This window comes from Boleophthalmus pectinirostris, unplaced genomic scaffold, assembly GCF_026225935.1.
Source record: "Boleophthalmus pectinirostris isolate CB_2022bp ecotype Guang Dong unplaced genomic scaffold, ASM2622593v1 HiC_scaffold_21, whole genome shotgun sequence".
NCBI lineage: Eukaryota > Metazoa > Chordata > Actinopteri > Gobiiformes > Gobiidae > Boleophthalmus > Boleophthalmus pectinirostris.
In genome coordinates, this window is record NW_026571175.1 from 7,437,842 (window position 1) to 7,452,430 (window position 14,589).

A 14,589-nucleotide genomic window follows, 5' to 3' on the forward strand; every position below is an offset into this window, starting at 1 on the left:
AAGATAAAAATCGATTTTATGATGTAGATATTATGAGAGATCGAGAGATTTGTGCAGTTCGAACGCTACAGATGTTCACAGATCTCATGTCTCGCATTTAAACTGCACAAATCTCTCTGTCTATGATAATATCTACATCACGAATTCGATTTTTAATTTTAATTCCAGAATCAGTCTGAGTTAACAAGTTACTTACGTTTTATTCATGACCATAATGTTAGTTTTGCTCAGGAGTAGTTCACTAATGCGTCGTCGTTGTTCGCCTTTACGTTTTCGTCTTTCTTACTTTGATATTTGTGAATAAATTCTTCATGGACACAATATGTTCTTTGTCGACCTTGTTGGATGAAGATTTGATGATGGGGCAGATTTATGAATACGCAAGATATTTCCACAGATATTTTGCCATAGAAAAGCATAAACGTAAGTGACATTTACCCGACATCGCGGCTCTTCCGTCCGTTGTGAAAAAGGTGTACTGGCCGTGGAGAGGAGGGGCGGGGTCTAGGGGTATAAGGAGCAGCGTGATTGGTCGAATGGGTATCGACGCTTTAAACTCCGCCCCTGCAGTTAGGCGTCTGGATCAGAAACATCAGAATGTAATCAGGGCAGTTCTATGTGATGTCACGTAGTACATGAAACTGCTTTTTTTAACGCAAAGCTGCAAATTTACCCAGATTTTGTGTTTAGTTCCACTTTAAACTCACAGTATAGTAATATAATAATAATAATATAACATATACTAATGCTGGAGGCGGGGTTTAGAGAACGGTTAGTTGGTCCGGCGTGAATCCTGGCCAAAAAAACGAAAACAAAAATACCCAAAAAAAGTTTAAAACGGGGAAATAACTTCATAGAATCCCCTTTCCAACAAAAAAAAAAGAACATTTTAAAGCACATTTTTCATAATCAAATCATATATTACCGTTTTTTGCATTATTCAAAAATGTGTTTTCAGACAAAACACCTGAGAAAAACTAACAAAGAATTCCAATGAGTTTTCCCATTATAATCAATTATGTATATTACAACTAGAATCACATCATAATTCAAGCATATATAATTTACACATATATATATATCTATTGTACGAGAATAGTTTAATATTGGATAATGCAGTTGTATGGTACAGTATAAGAGATAGGGTGCGTTTCTTTCTGGCATTTCATTGGGTAGTTAAGGAGAGGTATCGACAAGTGTAGAAATCTATATATATATATATATATATATATACGATTTATCCATATCATTTTCAACAAAAACAAAATGAAAAGTAAAGGTTTAATAGACAAATAAAAGGGTGTAGGCAGTTTAGTCTGTTTTGTGTTTTGGGGTTGGAAAAAATGAGCACCATTCGTCTATAAAGGACCACCACAGTAAAGGTGAGAGAGTGCATGCTCAAAGACGCAGCAAATCAACCCGGCAACAGTGTCATATTTGCACTCAGGATGGACGGATGAGGAAACAGAGAGAGAAAAGAAGGAGAGAGGGAAAAAAAAAAGGATAGCTAGTCTGAAAAATAGATCGCCAACCTGTTGCTAACCTGCAGCAATGGTGTCCAAATCATTCGTAAGTAATAGCGAGCTTTAGAATGGTTACATATGGGGCTGTTACCATGGCGATTAACAATTTTATCTTTCAAACGTCCTCAAAATGGCATTCATAAAAGAAAAAAAAAAAAAAAAAAAGTGACTGAATCCGATTAAAAAGATAAAACTGAGGCTGTATTACTTTGGATTTTTGTATTTGTTATGAACTATATGACAATTACAAGCAAATTGTAGTCAGAAAATTTAATAAATGCAATGTTTTGACTTTTTACTTTTGAAATTTGGCAATAAAAATATGAGTAAATTAATTTAACCTTGACAAATGGTGATTAAAAGTGCTTCCAGGAATTTAAAACGTGATAAATTTAGGTTGACACGGCAGCAATTCGGTCTGTATCTTATTAAACTAATAGACCTTTCTTTTTTTTTTTTTTTGCATAATTATTATTAAAAGTTGTCTCTCTGTTTCCTCTCTGTCTCTCCTCCAAAATGGCCGCCCGCGAAATCAACACAGAAGAAGAGTTGAACCCAAACGTCCACAATGAAACGAACAGAAAGATTGTAAAACTATACAACGTTATATTCCACCTTTGCCCAAGTGAGGCCCATCGAAAACAATCATTACTAAGATTCTCTGTCTGAAAATACCTGAATCAGCCTAGATACATTCTCAAATAGCTTCCATCTGTCCAGCTTTGCCGTTTAAAATAGACCATTTGTTGTTAAAGTGCACATGAGAGGTTTTCGTGTTTTTCGAATTCTGACTTGGTTTGGTGGGATAGTACCTGTGCTAAAATATTTATCCAAGTTTTACATCAGTTTGAGTGGAAAAAGTTGAGAAGAGAAATAGAGTTCTAAAATGAAAAACCTTTATGTCATCGAGTTTAACAAGGTGTTTTATTTGAATTAGTCTAATCATAACTATTGTGTAATCCAGACAAGTTTTGGGATGCACCAAAGCTGGAAAATATGCTGGATCGGGTATCGGTCGCATGATATCGGTTATTGAGATCGTATATTGCAACTGGGCCTTTCATTGGATGTAATAAGATTGTTTAAAAGCTGATTTTGGACCAAACCGTGTCTTAATGTTTGAACTTTGATACATACAAAGCGGTTACTTGAAGAATAAATAACAGGTACGTTATAGAGCGTGGAAACCCGACTGAAGTTCGACGTGTTCCGACGGGTTCGAGCAAATATTTAGGACTCGCTTTGAGACTCTTAAGTGTTCAAAAGATCAGATCGCTGCATTTCTAGTTTAGACACAAGTCAAAACCGTGTTATTATTTGTGAAATGCGGCACGGAACTTCAGACACATGATTTGTAAAGCATAAAAGATTGGTGATAAAGTCCGCGGGAAGTAGAGTCACTATCGAGAATCTAAAGCGTCACCTCGATCTGTTCGCTGTGTGGATGTAAACAGACCTTTTTACTTTTAAATAACGCCTCAAACTGGATTAATAGTACGGTTTTGTGGACTGGATGTTATTATTTGCAGAGGACAAATTATATGGATAATATGAATGAGATGCTGCACTTTACGAGAGGTAATAAAGTCTTCTCCTGAGTTTGTATTTTGCGTCTTTGTGTCCGTTGGAGGCTACACAAACAATATCTAATGTGTGTCAATAATCGGCCTGTGAAAAAAGTGTGATTTTAATTGCGTCGGTTTGGTCGAACTCGGACACAAATATCTTAATGGCTATCGAGCTCGGGTCGGATTCGATCACTGCTCTGTCGGACGAGGGCCGGGCTCGGACAGAAAAATTCGTCCCGATCCACACTCTAGTACGCTTCGCATTTGGATCTCTTGTGTAATAAGTTCACTGTGTTTTAAGGACGTCCCTACATTGGTTTTGGTTAATATCGGGTATCGGCAAGCAAGTTAAAAGAATCGATATTGGTGCATCCTTAGTTTTGACCCTTGTTTACAATATGGTCGCCAGATAACCTTTATAAAATTACCTCTACGTTTGTCGTATTTGCTGCTCGTGTCCAACTGGAAAGTAAAATTTGACACTTTTCTCAAACATTTAAAACACTAGAGGCAAGATTAAAAAAAAAAATCGTAACTATAATGTTAAAAATTTGATGAACTGAGTCGTCTAACCTGCCATATGCACTTTAAGCGGTTAAAAGCTGGGAGAGGAAATTATTTACGCATGGCCCCGTGACCGCACAGCTCACAGCCCCTCCCCTCCCCATATAGAAAATATACAAAAGATTATCTCCAAATTCCTCCTCTTGCGGCTATCTCTGCTATTAGAAAAATATACATTAATAATCCTATGTCAAAATCTCTATGGACGAAATCCCTGCAACCACTTCTTCCTGCGTTTTCCTGGACTAGCCCCACCTTCTCATCGACCCAGATCGAAAAATATACACGTTATATCAGTATTGTGTCCTATTTATAGAAAATAATTACACATTTGAACCACTTGTGTCCATGCCTTTGAAAAGCTCTAAAAAGTGAAGTTGTTTTTCTTCCGTTGGGTTTTGTATTGTGAGTTCAACACTGTGTATAGAAGAGGTCAAAGCTGAGAGGCGAGAGACGCACTACTTGTACAAACCCCGAGCCACACCGGACGTAAGCGCGGGCGGGGCGGATCCACGAGGGGGGGGCGGGGCTAGGGCGGGACGATACGGTGATACAGTACATGTGAATTGACCAGCAAGTCTAAAATGACAAAGCAATACAACTCCAGCAACGTACAGAGCACTCATACATGGAGCAAGTGTTCAGTAAGAAGTATTTACAGAGAAACTGGTGTTAAAACGTTCAAGTTGTTCAGAAAAGCTGATTTAATGTACAATGTTTTGTGGTGTAGTTCGTTTAATCCATAAAAACGATCCTGCCTTTCACCTGTATAGTTTATTTTTTTCATCCCAAGGTCCAAATAAATAAAAACGTGAATATAGAACGCACGTAACTTGAAGTGGTAAAGTCTATAATTTCAAAATACGCACCATTTTCTTGCATTTTTTTAGCATTTGTATCAAAGTATTACTGCTAAAACTCATATTTCAAGATGGTGGTCATGATTTAATCCAATGAATTCAATCCACGAGAGTCAGAATGATTCAAATTTAAGACTTCACGGTTTAAAATAAATTATCGGACTGTTTTTGTTTGGTCAAACGTCCTCAAAATGGTGCCTATAAACATGAAAATGAAACCGATATATATTAAAACTTTTACTCAAGTAACAGTTAAAGTTCTTCCCCCATATGTACTTGTATTTTTATGTATTTTAACCATATTTACTTTCAACCGCAATCAATAATAATAACTGATCTACTGCATTTAGCCGTAACTTGACAGACCGTTATAGCGTCCGACGTTTTGTAGTTTTGCATTTTAGCGAACTACAATTCCCACCACAAATAAACTCGCATATATTTGACGCTGTAAAAAATGTAAAGTTGTGTACATCGTGTAATTCCATGTATGCAGAGAGTAGCTTAAAACGTGTTGCTGGTGATTGGCTTGCTAAAAAAATCCACCCCAAAAATAATCGACGTTTAAATCCGGTGTGGCACAGAGCTTATCACAAATCTACATCTCTCCCCTCTTCTCCAACTTCCATCTAAAGTGCAGTTGTAAGCGGGTTGCCTTTGTACCCTATATCTCTATCCGAAAAAAACTCCGAAGATCTTTTTTCCGCCGTCTCGTTCCGCCGGCCTCCTCACAAGTCTCCGTGGCGACTCTCGTATTTGTTGATGATGTTCCGACAGCGCCCCAGCTCCTTCCGCATGTCGGCGACCTCCTGGCGTAGCGCGGCGTTCTCCCTCTCCAGGAACGCCGCCCGGACGGAGATCTGGTTTTCCTTCAGTCGCCGCGCGTCCCTGGACCTCTTGGCGGCTTCGTTGTTTTTGACACGGCGACTCCAGTATTTCTCGTCCTGTTATAGCGGCATGTTTTTGGGGGTGTGTGGGGAGGAAGGAGGGAGGGGAGAGAGACAGAAGATAACAAAAACAAAAGAAAACAAAACAAAAAAAAACAGAGAGAGGAGAAACAGGAGGATCAGTCATGTGATGAGAGAGAGGTGAAGACAAGGAGAAGGCTCAATAACAACTGTGCATGGAAAAGCAGTGTAGCATTGCAGTATAAAGCAACGTGGGCGTTTCTGTAAGCTTTGACAACGGTTTAAATATTCTATACTTTGATTCTTTTGGGTTTTAACTGCGTTCAGCGGTTAGTGTCTATAAGAGGTGTTTAAAACCTTGTTCAGACCTTGTATAGACCTGATTTAGACCTTTATTAGACCTTGTTTAAACCTGGTTTAGACCTCCTTGAGTCTTGAGTTCGACCTCTCTCCACTGCTCCTCTGTGTAGCCTTGACCTAGGTTAGTCCTGGTTTAGTGCTGCTTTAGTACTGGGTTATACCTAGTTTAGTCTTGGTTTGGTCCTGTTAGTTATAGTGGGTCTGGTCTGTTCGTGGTCAGTATCAATCAGAAGTGCTTTGAACCTGGTTTAGACCTGGTTTAGCCCTGCTTTAATCTTAGAGTTAGGCCTCTCTCCTCTGCTCCCCTGCTTTAGTTCTACTTAAGTCGTAGCCTAGACTTTAGTTTAGACCTGGGTGAGTCCTGGTTTAGACCTGGTTTAGACCTGGTTTAGTCTTAAGAGTTAGACCTCTCTCCTCTGCTCCTCTGCCTTAGTTCCACTTAAATTGTAGCCTAGACTTAGTTTAGTCCTGGGTTAGTCCTGGTTTAGACCCGGTTTAGACCTGCTTTTTCATTTTTACTTACTTTGGACCTGGTTTAGCCCTGCTTTAATCTTAGAACTCTCCTCTGCTCCTCTTCTTTGGTTCAACTTAAGTCATAGCCTAGACCTGGTTTAGTCCTGGGTTAGTCCTGCTTTAGACCTGCCTTTTGCTTCTGACTTACTTTTGACCTGCTTTACTCTTGAGTTCGACCTCTTTCCTTTGCTCCTCTGCTTTAAGTCTACTTAAGTTGTAGCCTAGACTTAGTTTAGTCCTGGGTTAGTCCTGCTTTAGTCCTGGTTTAGTACTGGTTTACAAATAGGTTAGTCTCGGTTTGGTCCTGGTTAGTTTTAGCTCATGTGGGTCTGGTCTGTTAGTGGTCAGTATCAATCAAAAGTGCTTCAGACCTGGTTTAGTCCTCAATGGTCCTAGTTTAGCTGAAGGTTAGACCTGGTTTAGTCCTGGTTTAGTCCTGGTTGGTTATATCTCCTGAGGGGTCTTCCTTGTCTGCAGTGATCAGTACCTACATCAGAAGTGCATTAGACTAGTGTAGTCTTGCTTAAGTCCCTGGTTTAGACCTGGTTTAATCTTGGTTTAGTGCAGCTCTCGTGATGTGTTCCCAGTCTGCAGTTAGACTTGGTTTAGTCCTGCTTAAGTCCTGTTTTAGACCTGGTTTAGTGCAGCTTGTACGGGATGTTCCTGCAGCTCTACAATAATACTCAGTTTATGTACCAAACGTGGTCAAAAGATGGAACAGAACAGTTTCTGCAGCTCAAGTGACTGTGGAGGATTCTTGCTGTTGTCAAAGCTTACAATAAACGACCGTCACATTCACGGCCACAGTCAACAGACACAGCAGCCAAGAGATCAGCACGACGTATCAGTTTAAAAGGGCTGCTGTTTGAATGAGGAAACCTTTAGGAGATTTACGGTACATGAACTGATAATATTACAACATCATTCCTGACTATTGTTTAGAACCAAACTAAAAGGACCTGTGTCTGATTTTCCCCATGTGTTTCAACATAATCAGTCTTACCAAGTATTGTATAAGCAGCTCCTGATGTCAAAATAAATCCACTGTGTACCAATATCTAATTAAAGAAAAATGCATGACGTACTTGAAGAATAACTTTGGACTGGCAAACTGTTTTAAGGGTAAATAGTATTAAGATTGTAGAAAAATCAGATACTAATCGATACTAAAACCAGTACTGAAACTAGATATTCATTTAAGCAGGTATTGATATTAAAAAAGTCACATTCACAGGACAGAAATGAATCTTTAGAATGATCTTGAGCTGTGTCAGAACAAGTATAAGAGGACAAAGACTGGAATGGAACCTACCTGGACCACTAAGATATAAAACCACATGGGAATATAAAAGAAAGTATAGATTTAATGTTGAAAATCACATTCTATCATCTAAAGAAGGAGAGTTTTCAGTATGATTGTGGTATCGGAATCGGCATCGAGTCCTTAGCATTGAAATATAGAGTAAAATTGTATTACCGTGGCAACACTAGACAGAGGTGGGAAGAATTCATCATTTTGCAAGTCTCAATTAAGTCTCAAGTCTTTGACCTCAAGTCCGAGTCAAATACAGGCAAGTCCAAGTCGAGTCTCGAGTCACTGGCTTGTAAGTCCAAATCAAGTCCAAGCCATCTGTCATTTGACATTTTTAAACCAAAGTACCAAATATAGCTTAGATTTTTGCAATTTATATGAATTTTAAGATATACTGTACTTATAAAGTCGTAGTATATTTATATATGAGTATTTATAAGGTGTGGAGTCATCAAGGTAGATTCCATGGCAAGGAGAAAATTCAGTTTATTGACTGGACAAAAGTTTGGTTGAAGACGTTGAGACGATGAGCTGCGAAACGTCTTCAACCAAACTAACTTTTGTCCAGTCGACAAACAGGATTTTCTCCTCGCCGAGTATTTATAGAGTATATAAGAGTTGTAGAAATGCATACTTTTCCTTTTTTAAATGTCTTGACAAGATCTTAGAGTCAATCATCACAAATTCAGATTTAAAAGTGCTTTGCAAGTCTCCTCAAGTCTCATTTCTCAAGTCCAAGTCGAGTCCCAAGTCCTAGTCCATTTTATCAAGTCAAGTCTCAAAGTCCTAAAAATAGTGACTCAGTTCTCGAGTCCAAATCACAACTTGCAAGTCCCCACCTCTGCTAGACTGTATACTTGACATTCCAATATTGAAACCAACTATTTTTTTATCCTTGTACATGATAAATTGTTCACTTCTAGCACTGAGTGAAATGAAAACTGCTAAGACATTTACTACCCAAATACAAAACACAAGACGAATGCGTGATAGCCTTCCTTTTCCTGGAGCTTAGCATAAGATTAGACTCTCGGGGCTACTATAATAATTCACATTTTTACAACAGCATATGAAATCATTATGGCCTTCAATTGAGTATTAGGCAAATGGCTTTCTCCTATCCGGCGTAGCTTTTATTGTATGCATGATTTCCTGCCTGGGTCATATACAGTATATTGGGTATTGGATATTACTGTGTGGTTGGATGGTTGGTGTAAAGTGGGGTTCATGATTTATACAGAGGCTGGCTTCATTTTGCACTGGCCTCAGGAGCTGCAGATGCTTTCATACATAAACATTTATTTGAACAAAGCACCAGTATCAGGAACACAGAAGGAGGACTTGAAAGCTTAGGTATAATAGGTCTAAGAAGGTTTAAAATATGGCATTGATTTCATAGCTATTAGAAAGTGTGATGTTTAGTTCATTTGCATGTTTATTTAAGTTTGACAGTTTCCCTACTCTACTTCTTTACTCACCATACAGGTTTGGAACTGTGGAAGACTAAATGACCCTCCCACCCTCAAAAAAACCCTCAAAAAACCCTCAAAAAACAAACATGCTTTTATTTAGTCTACGTTTGACTGTGTATTTAGATATATTGAGAGATATGTATAAACTATGAACCATTTTAACAAGTACTTTCTTCTCAGTTGCAGTTTTAAAGTACTTTTGTTGCCATAGCAGCCCTAACCCTAAAATATTCTTATCAGGTGAACAAAGTGCCATGACCAATGGGATTTGAACGACCAAGTTGTAAAATCAGTTTTGAAACTAAGGAAATGACTTGATGCCGATTTTGATGCCACAATGATAAAAAAATATATACATTTCTATACATTTTCTCTATCAAATATCATAGCGTCGCACATATTGTCTTATAATAGTGTTGTAGTCAAGATCGCGTCAAGATGCGGCCTTGACTACAACACTACAATACAATTGTTTTTAGCAGTTGTATTGTGTTTGTACTGTGTGTTTTATTCTACTGCGATTGTCATTGTCTGTTCTTTGTTTGTGTACAGCACTTTGGCCAAATGTAAAGTTTTTAAAGTGCTTTATAAATACAGTTAGTATGGAATGGTATGGTAAGACCGCGTCAAGACCAAGCCAAGACCAAGACCTGTCCGAGACCACAGGGCCCCAAGACCAAGAAAAGACCAAGACCTCTGAAGATTGAGACCAAGACTTTTAAAGGCCGAGACAGAGACAAGACCAATACCACGGCCCAAATTGTGACCATCTTTGTCATTTTTTAAAATGTATTTGTATTTTAGTTATTTTGGCACATTTATATCAACATAAATCTATCTCCATTTTATCTGATAAATTTGAATTTAAGCTTAAAATAAGCCAAGCAAACTGTGCTTCACTTAAACACTCTGCGCCCCTTTATGGACCCCCACCCATCTTTAACTTAGAGAACTTCCACTGGCACTTTACAAAAACCTGTAAAAACTGAAGAAAGTGGGTAGGATTTTTTTAAACTGTTCTTTCAAGTTCCTAACTGGAGTTAAACCTCGAGTCTGTGACAAGACCGAGTCCAAACACGGTCGAGTCCAAGACGAGACCAAGACTGTATCAAAATGATCTTGAGACGGGTCTTGAGACCAAGACCGGTCTCAAGTACTACAACACTATCTTATAATAGTTGTGGTAAAACTTTAAAACAATTGTCTAGCTTTGTCCTGTTTATGTAAAATTTTCAGTATCAATATCTGTTAAATAAGCAACTACTTTATGTATAATACTTGCTTTAGTATTGATTAGTATCTGAGTTTGCAGTATTATTTTGACAACCCTACCACGACTTCCGCTTTTCTTTCAGCAGTCACCATCCCTTTTAAACTGCTAAATCAGTACTGCGTAAGCCAACAGAGAGCAGAGCTGGAGCAGTGCATGATGGGAGCTGTAGTACCTTCTGCTCGTCGGGCACTAGCATCTTGCGTGCCTTCTTGATCATGGGCTGCGGTTTGAGCTCTTCGTCGGAGAAGCGGTGCCGGCGCGGGTCGAACGCGTCCTGTCCCGGGACGCTGGACAGGGCCAGGTCGGCGGGGTCGGGGTCGAAGTTCACCATGATGTCGGAGCTGCCGTTGGTCCCTGCTGGGGTGGGGGGGCCGGGGGGGCAGGTGGTGGAGGGAGAGGGGTCCTGCGGCACCGACTGGCCTCCTGGAAGAGAGAGGAGGAGATACAGGACGTCAATTCACTGTGAGAAACAAGAAGAGATGGTATGTATTTAAAATTCATAAAGTTGAGTCATAAAGTCCGTAAATTGTTCAAATTAAATACACTAGTCAGAAGTTTTAGAACACCCACATTTTTCCAGTTATTTATTGCAATTCAAGTCATGCAAGTCCAATGAAGAGCTTGAAATGGTACAAAGGTAAAAACTGAACAGCCAGAGGTTAAAAAAAAGATAAAAGATAAAACTAAACACGAGTTCAAGCTCTGACAAAACTACCTCAGGAAAAAAGAACAAGATGGTAAACTTGAAAACATGGAGCGTCCAGCACAGTGTCCAGACTTAAACTCCATCGAGCTGGTTTGGGATGAACTGGACAGAAGAGTGAAGCAACCTACAAGTGCCACACATTTATGGGAACTTCTGCAACAGACTTGGGAAGAACTTTCTGAACAATATTTGATTTCCACTGTAAAAAGAAGGAGCCACGAGTGTGTTCAGCTGTTATATCTGCCAAAGGTATTGTTGAATCAAAAGTTTTGGTCAACAGTAAATAGTAAACAGTAAAGAATTGGAAAAAGTGTGGTGTTCTAAAATTTTTGACTGGTATATATGTTTTACAACACTGATTTAATCCCATATTACGCTATTTCCTGATTATAATGTTGTTTCCTCATCACAAACAGACCTGGAGTGGTGTTTTGTGTCATTCACATATGTTCGACACACAAACCCTGCATATTTAGGCTGAGTTCTTCTTTCAAACAGAAAAATACTCTGTTCCACCTTGTGATAATACAAGAAGTGCTCAACTGTGTTTTTAAACTCCATACACTTCAACAAAATCATTTCATCAATCATTTCAGCCCAATTTTGGCAATCTCTCTCTTTTTAACAGTACCAAAGGGCCCATATTATATACTATCTTCTGATTCTGAGGTTGGATCTTCATCAAAAACTGACCTGGAGTTGTGTTTTGTTTCATTCACACATTTTTAACACAAAAACCTTGCATATTTAGGCTGAGTTCTTCTCTCAAACTGAAAATACTCTGTTCCAACTTATCATACTATACCATAATTTCAGCACAAGAATTTCCAATCTCTAATAAACAAAAGGTGAAAAGTAACTTGAACACTACAGCTTCATGACATCACAAGGTGGAACAGAGCATTGTGAGCTTTGGGGATGTAGGACTATAATAATGCAGACATGTGTGAATGAAACAAAACACAACTCCAGGTCTGTTTTTGAGGAGGTAACAACTTTCTAACACGACTTAAAGCTCACAAGAGTCAATTTTGCGTAATATAGGACCTTTAATTACAAAAACACTGGAGATGACATTCGATCTGTTCATGCTATAAACTGGTGTTTTAGTTCTCAAGACCATTATCCAATCAAAAAGCACGAGTCTGTTATTCGGGTTGCCAGTTTCAATGCTGAACTCCAGTTGGTTTCAACCTAAAATGACTCTCTGAGGTTCCGAGCTTTCACATAAGACCTGTTTATATTCTGAAAATGAGAAAAACAACAGCAAGAGTTAAGCTACGTAGTGTCTTTAATGTATTTGTTTATTTAACATTTTGATTAGGGGTCCTGTGTGTGGAGAGAAAAGAAATAAGAAGCTCTTTTCTTTTGATCAAATGACCAGCTCGATACCGTAACGCGCTCTATTTCTGAAGTAGTTGTCTTCTTTCTAATGACCACTAGGAGTCACCAGTGTCCAACTTTTCCACATGCATCGCTCGAGAATTTGTTCATTTGAGCAGATCAGACCAGGCTCCAATTACAAAGCAACAAAATCAGCCACAAACCAACAGTGTGGCAATCATTTCTACTGTCTAGTGCTTCAAAGGAATTAGTATGTAATCATTTACTTCAAAATCCAAAATCTTTCAATGTTTCTTTGCACTTTTGCTGCAGAAAAAGCTTCAGTTTTGGTTAAATCTGGAAGTTTAAAACACAAATCTTCAAAATTCCTGCAGTTAGGAAAAATATTTGCAGTAATTGTACTATTAATACACTGTTAATACACAAGAAGCATAAAATATTGGACCATACATTACATCTACCAGAAGTTGGACCAAGTCGTTGTTTTGCAAGTCTCTAAGTGAGTCTCAAGTCTTTGACCTCAAGTCCGAGTCAAGTCCTAAGTCAAAGACAAATCCAAATTGAGTCTTGAGTCACTGGCCCATAAGTTCAAGTCAAGTCCAAGTCATCTGCTTTAAGCTTCAAGTCATTTCAAATCTTTAAACCAACTTAGATTATTGCAATTTATATGACTTTTAAGATAAATTGTACTTAAAAAAATCATAGTATATTTATATATAAGTATGTATAGAGTATGTAGAGATGTAGAAATTAGTTTAGTTCATTTTTCCTTTTTGAATGGCTTGACAAGATCTTAGTGTGAATCATGATCAGAATAGAAAGAATTCAGATTTAAAAGTGCTTCTCAAGTCTTCTCAAATCACAGGCCTCAAGCTTGAGTCAAGTCTCAAGTCTCTAAGCCTTGAGTCCCAAGTCTAGTCCATTTTATCAAGTCAAGTCTCAAGTCCTAAAACTAGTAACTCAAGTCTGACTCAAGTCCAAGTCCTGACTTGCAAGTCCCCACCTCTGCCATGTACTATTGATCTACTACTATACAGCTATACTATACAACACATCTTCAATCAGTGATTTTTGTAATTTATTTGATGTTTAAACTAAATTGTACTTAAAAAGTCACGGTATATTTATATATGAGTATTTATTTCAGAGTTGTTGAAATGCTCATTTTTCCTTTTTAAATGTCTTGACAAAAGTGCAAATTATAATCAGTCAGAATAGAAAGAGTTCAGATTTAAGAGTGCTTAATAACAGAATCAAGTCTTCTCAAGTCACAGGCCTCAAGTCCAAGTCGAGTCCCAAGTCTTTGTCTATTTTATCAAGTCAAGTCTCAAGTCCTCAACTCTGACATGTACTGTTATTGTCAAACTCTGTTCTCTATGAAAAGCTGTTATAAGTCAACGTACATAATTATTGATGATTGAAAGGTTCTATATTGCTCAAAATGGCCAGAATAATAAGCTTTAAGCCAGGTTAGAATGTTGTTTCCTCCTCAAAAACAAACCTGGAGTTGTGTTTTATTATCATTAGTCTGTCTACATCTCCAAAGCTCCACCTTATGATGTCACGAAGCTGTAGTTTTCAAGTTACTTTTTACCTTTAGTTTATTAGATTTGGTATGATGGTGAAATGATGGTATGCTATGATAAACTGGAACAAAGTATTTTCAGTTTGAGCAAAGAACTCAGCCTAAATCTGCAACGTTTTTGTGTTAAACGTGTGAATGAAACAAAACATCACAAAACTCCAGGTTCGTTTGTGATAAGGATTCAACATTAGAAGCAGAAAGTCTCGGGCCCTTTACTGCTGAGTTGTCTAACACATGATAAATTCTGTTGTCCCAGAAAAGATGGGACACTGGAAGAGCCACTACTCTAACTGAAAATAATGAGGTATGTCCCTGAAGCAAAACGGTGGCATGAGCCCAGCTGCAGAGAGGGAGAGTGCACTTCCTAAAACTCACCGTGCTGCTTACTCACCGTTCTGTTCAGAGTTTTAATGTACAATAGTGACTTGGTGTGGCTTATTTGCGAAGTTTTACAATCATCAGTACAGTTACAAGTTTCTTCAACGAAAAATATGAATAGACAAGGTAAATACAGTACAGAAATTACAAAAAAATTAAATAAAAATACAAAGTTGGATTTCTCTTTGCACTGTCCCTTTTAGAGTTTCTTGATGAATGTAAA

The 14,589-nt window shown here is 38.2% G+C and overlaps 1 protein-coding gene across 2 annotated transcripts in view; it reads right to left on the reverse strand.

The window, feature by feature from the left end:
* Nucleotides 1–3,619: 3,619 nt before the first annotated feature.
* The window catches only part of dbpa (D site albumin promoter binding protein a), a 97,333-nt gene continuing 86,363 nt past the window's right edge, over nt 3,620–14,589 (reverse strand). For both annotated transcript variants that reach the window (XM_055157003.1, XM_055157002.1), the window contains 2 exons: nt 10,526–10,776; nt 3,620–5,459 (listed from right to left, as the gene is read on the reverse strand). In XM_055157003.1, coding sequence (XP_055012978.1) covers nt 5,244–5,459; nt 10,526–10,776 — 467 coding nt within the window. In that variant the 3' untranslated portion in view covers nt 3,620–5,243. The remainder of the gene's footprint in view (nt 5,460–10,525; nt 10,777–14,589) is intronic.